We start from the raw sequence: 2,858 nt of genomic DNA, 5'->3' as shown, positions 1-2,858 counted from the left end.
AAAGAGCAACGTTGCTCATCCATACGTCCACCCTGTGCCTTACTTATTATTTTGAAAAACTTCTCCTGCTCAGCTGGAGTTGAGTCCTGAAAAAGATTTAAAGAAAGAAATGCAATGAGAAGTGGGACAAACAACTTGGCCATTGGAGGCAGCCACTGAAAAAAGTAAAGAGGACAAAATGAAAGAACTACAATTTTTTAAGGGATCAAGACAATAGACACACTGGCAAAACTATAAGCTGTGTATTGAGCAGCATGGCATGTCACCTGCTGATGTTGGTCGGTTTTGTCACGGTTTAAAGAGGCAGACGTCCGGGGAGTTTCATCAGATGTGTCTGATTTGGGATTCTGGAGGGTTTGGGGTGCACAACATCTTTGTTCATCCATCCTAGATCCCTGTAGGAGTAAAATGTGATTCACTGTTGAAATGTTGGATCAAAGCACCTGGATGCATTGTTAAAAATAATCTATATCTATAAAAAAAAAACATGTAAAGACATTGTGGAACAAAATGAAAAAGACACAATGGTTTTTACAACATGCTATTTATGGGGCAAACCTGGACTTTGGAGACCATGTAACACAGGTAGCTTGCATCCATCTCTGCCGCAGTTGATGTTGATGTGGTACCACCATTCTGTATCCCTGGCAATGAAGGAAGAGACACTCGCTGGTCATCAAGCCGTCGGCCTTGAGAGTTGGCCAGCAGGTTGAGGAACTTTTCAGAATCTGGACCTAGGAAGAGACATATCAGCACACATGAAAATGCAATGAAATTGTCATTTTAAGAACATTAAATGCAAGAAAAAAAGACAAACTTGTTTGGATTCAAACCTTTGGGCATGGTGCTCTGACTGGGCTTGTGTTTCGGTGTGGACTGGGGAGTAACATTTAAGACACATCGTTGTTCATCCATTCGCCCACGCTGGGAATGACTCATTAGATTAAAAAAATCTTCCTGATCAGTTGCAGTCAAGACCTAAAAAGTGTAAAGTACCTCTGTAAGTCAGTGAAGTAAAAATGTGAAAAATAAATTATATGCAAACAGAAATCAATATTCAGATTGCAGAACTTAAGACTTTAATGTTTTAATATGTGGATGTTGTAATTTATTGTAATTTATCTCCTGGGTTTAGAAATGATAGCAGTGACTTGAGAATATACCTGTTTTTGAGATGCTTTATCTTTGCTCTTTGGTCGTTCTATGTCTGAACTGGGGCTGAAGGAGGCTGAGCGTGGAGGGCTTAAACCAGACACATCCTTTTTAGGTGAAGACTGGCTGTCCGGGGTTCGGATTTGAGGTAGCGAGCACCTTTGGTCATCCATTCTGGAACCCTGAAAAGGCATTAGGTCAGGATGCCTTAGCCTTTTTGGTCAAGAGGTTGTCTTTTTAAACACCAAAAGTTCCAAAGAGCATTGAGTAAATGCTTAAGATAATAACAAGCTTTGACATGATGTTTCCATGAAAAAAAGATTTTGAAGCATTGTACATCCAAACTACAAGAGTCTGTAAAGTTATGGCTGTTTGGCTTTTTGTGGCATCCTACAAATTATGTTTTATTTGTGTAATATTTTGTTCATAATCTAGTTTCATATTTGTGCAACATTTAAAATCAAAGCCAACAGTACTATAGTATTTTAGTACTTTCATCAATTGCTGTTAAAAATTTAAAATATTTTGTTCTTTGAAATGAGAAGTTCCAACCTGGACTTTAGAGACCATGTAACACAAGTAGTTTGAATCTCCTCCTGCAGTAGATGTGTCATTTCTGTCTTTCTGTAATCCTGGTAATGACGGAAGAGAAACTCTCTGGTCGTCGAGCCGTTGGCTCTGAGTGTTGGTCAAGAGGTTGAATAACATTTCAGTATCTTGAACTAGAGAAGATGAAATATGAAAACCAGTGAAATTGTTAAGGAACTATGTGGACAATGAACTTTAAAATTGAAAATGCAACTTGTTTGAACCTGAATCTAAAAATCACAATTGCAAAAACTGCAACACACATCTGGAAATGTCTGCAGAGAAAGAGATTTTGAACACAATGAGTTTTAATGTACCTGAAGCAACCTTTCTGTCTGTTTGTTTAGGTGTGCAAGGAGCACTCTTGCTAGGATTTAAGGAACAGCGCTGGTCATCCATGCGTCCACGCTGTCCATGGCTGATCATTTTCATGAACTTTTGTTGTTCATCCGGTGATTCTTCCTATTACACAAATACAGTGAGATTTGACCAAATGAGGATGAATAACATTTAATAACACAAGTCAGTATAAGAAATCTTTAATGATTATAGGAATCAGATTGACATAATGGAACAGAACAGACCTTTATGGAATTGGAGCAGTCACTCTGAGAGGGAACCTGTAATTGGTTGGCTGGTAAGAGAACTTTCCTGTTTCTATCTGGAGTACTCTCGGTCACAGAGATCTGAGGTGCAGAGCCGTGATGGTTATCACTCTGAGGTCCCTTAGAAAACAAGTCACATTTTGGAGTAGACTTCAGTCACTTATTCATTACACCAACTGTGAAGGGACTTGCACTCAGCCCTTTACAACCTAAAGCAAAGTACCTTGCTGTTAAACCCTGGCAATGACACCTTGAGGTCATCAAGGCGCTGTCCCTGCTTGTTGTCTGAGGTATGGGACGACAACTCATGGTTTGAACCTATGGGGGACAGGGGTGAAAGCATCAACAATCAATCTATAAAAGGACACATACAATGCCAATGGGATCTGTGTGTTTACTGTCCCAACCTGTAGTTTTGATTTGTGCTGTTTTAACAGGACTCAAGGTGCAGCGCTGTTCATCCATTCGTCCCCGCTGTGTGAAACTCATTATGTTGAGGATCTGCTCCTGTTC

The 2,858-nt window shown here is 39.7% G+C and overlaps 1 protein-coding gene across 1 annotated transcript; it reads right to left on the bottom strand.

Moving 5' to 3' along the window:
• Positions 1–5: 5 nt before the first annotated feature.
• On the bottom strand, positions 6–2,845 carry LOC111651767 (uncharacterized; the record flags this gene model as incomplete). Its single annotated transcript, XM_023401813.2, has 10 exons — positions 2,753–2,845; positions 2,569–2,663; positions 2,325–2,465; positions 2,058–2,202; positions 1,705–1,874; positions 1,164–1,334; positions 834–978; positions 559–734; positions 267–395; positions 6–86 (listed from the first exon to the last, which is right to left on the bottom strand). Coding segments are annotated over exons 1-10 (1,335 nt in total), but the record flags the coding sequence as incomplete, so codon positions are not given.
• Between the last annotated feature and the right edge of the window lie 13 nt (positions 2,846–2,858).

Source organism: Seriola lalandi, unplaced genomic scaffold, assembly GCF_002814215.2.
Source record: "Seriola lalandi dorsalis isolate HSWRI2012SDOR001 ecotype SW California unplaced genomic scaffold, Sedor1 jcf7180001973323, whole genome shotgun sequence".
NCBI classification, from domain to species: Eukaryota; Metazoa; Chordata; class Actinopteri; order Carangiformes; family Carangidae; genus Seriola; species Seriola lalandi.
The sequence above is the reverse complement of the archived record's forward strand: the minus strand, read 5'-3'. Positions and strand labels throughout refer to the sequence as shown.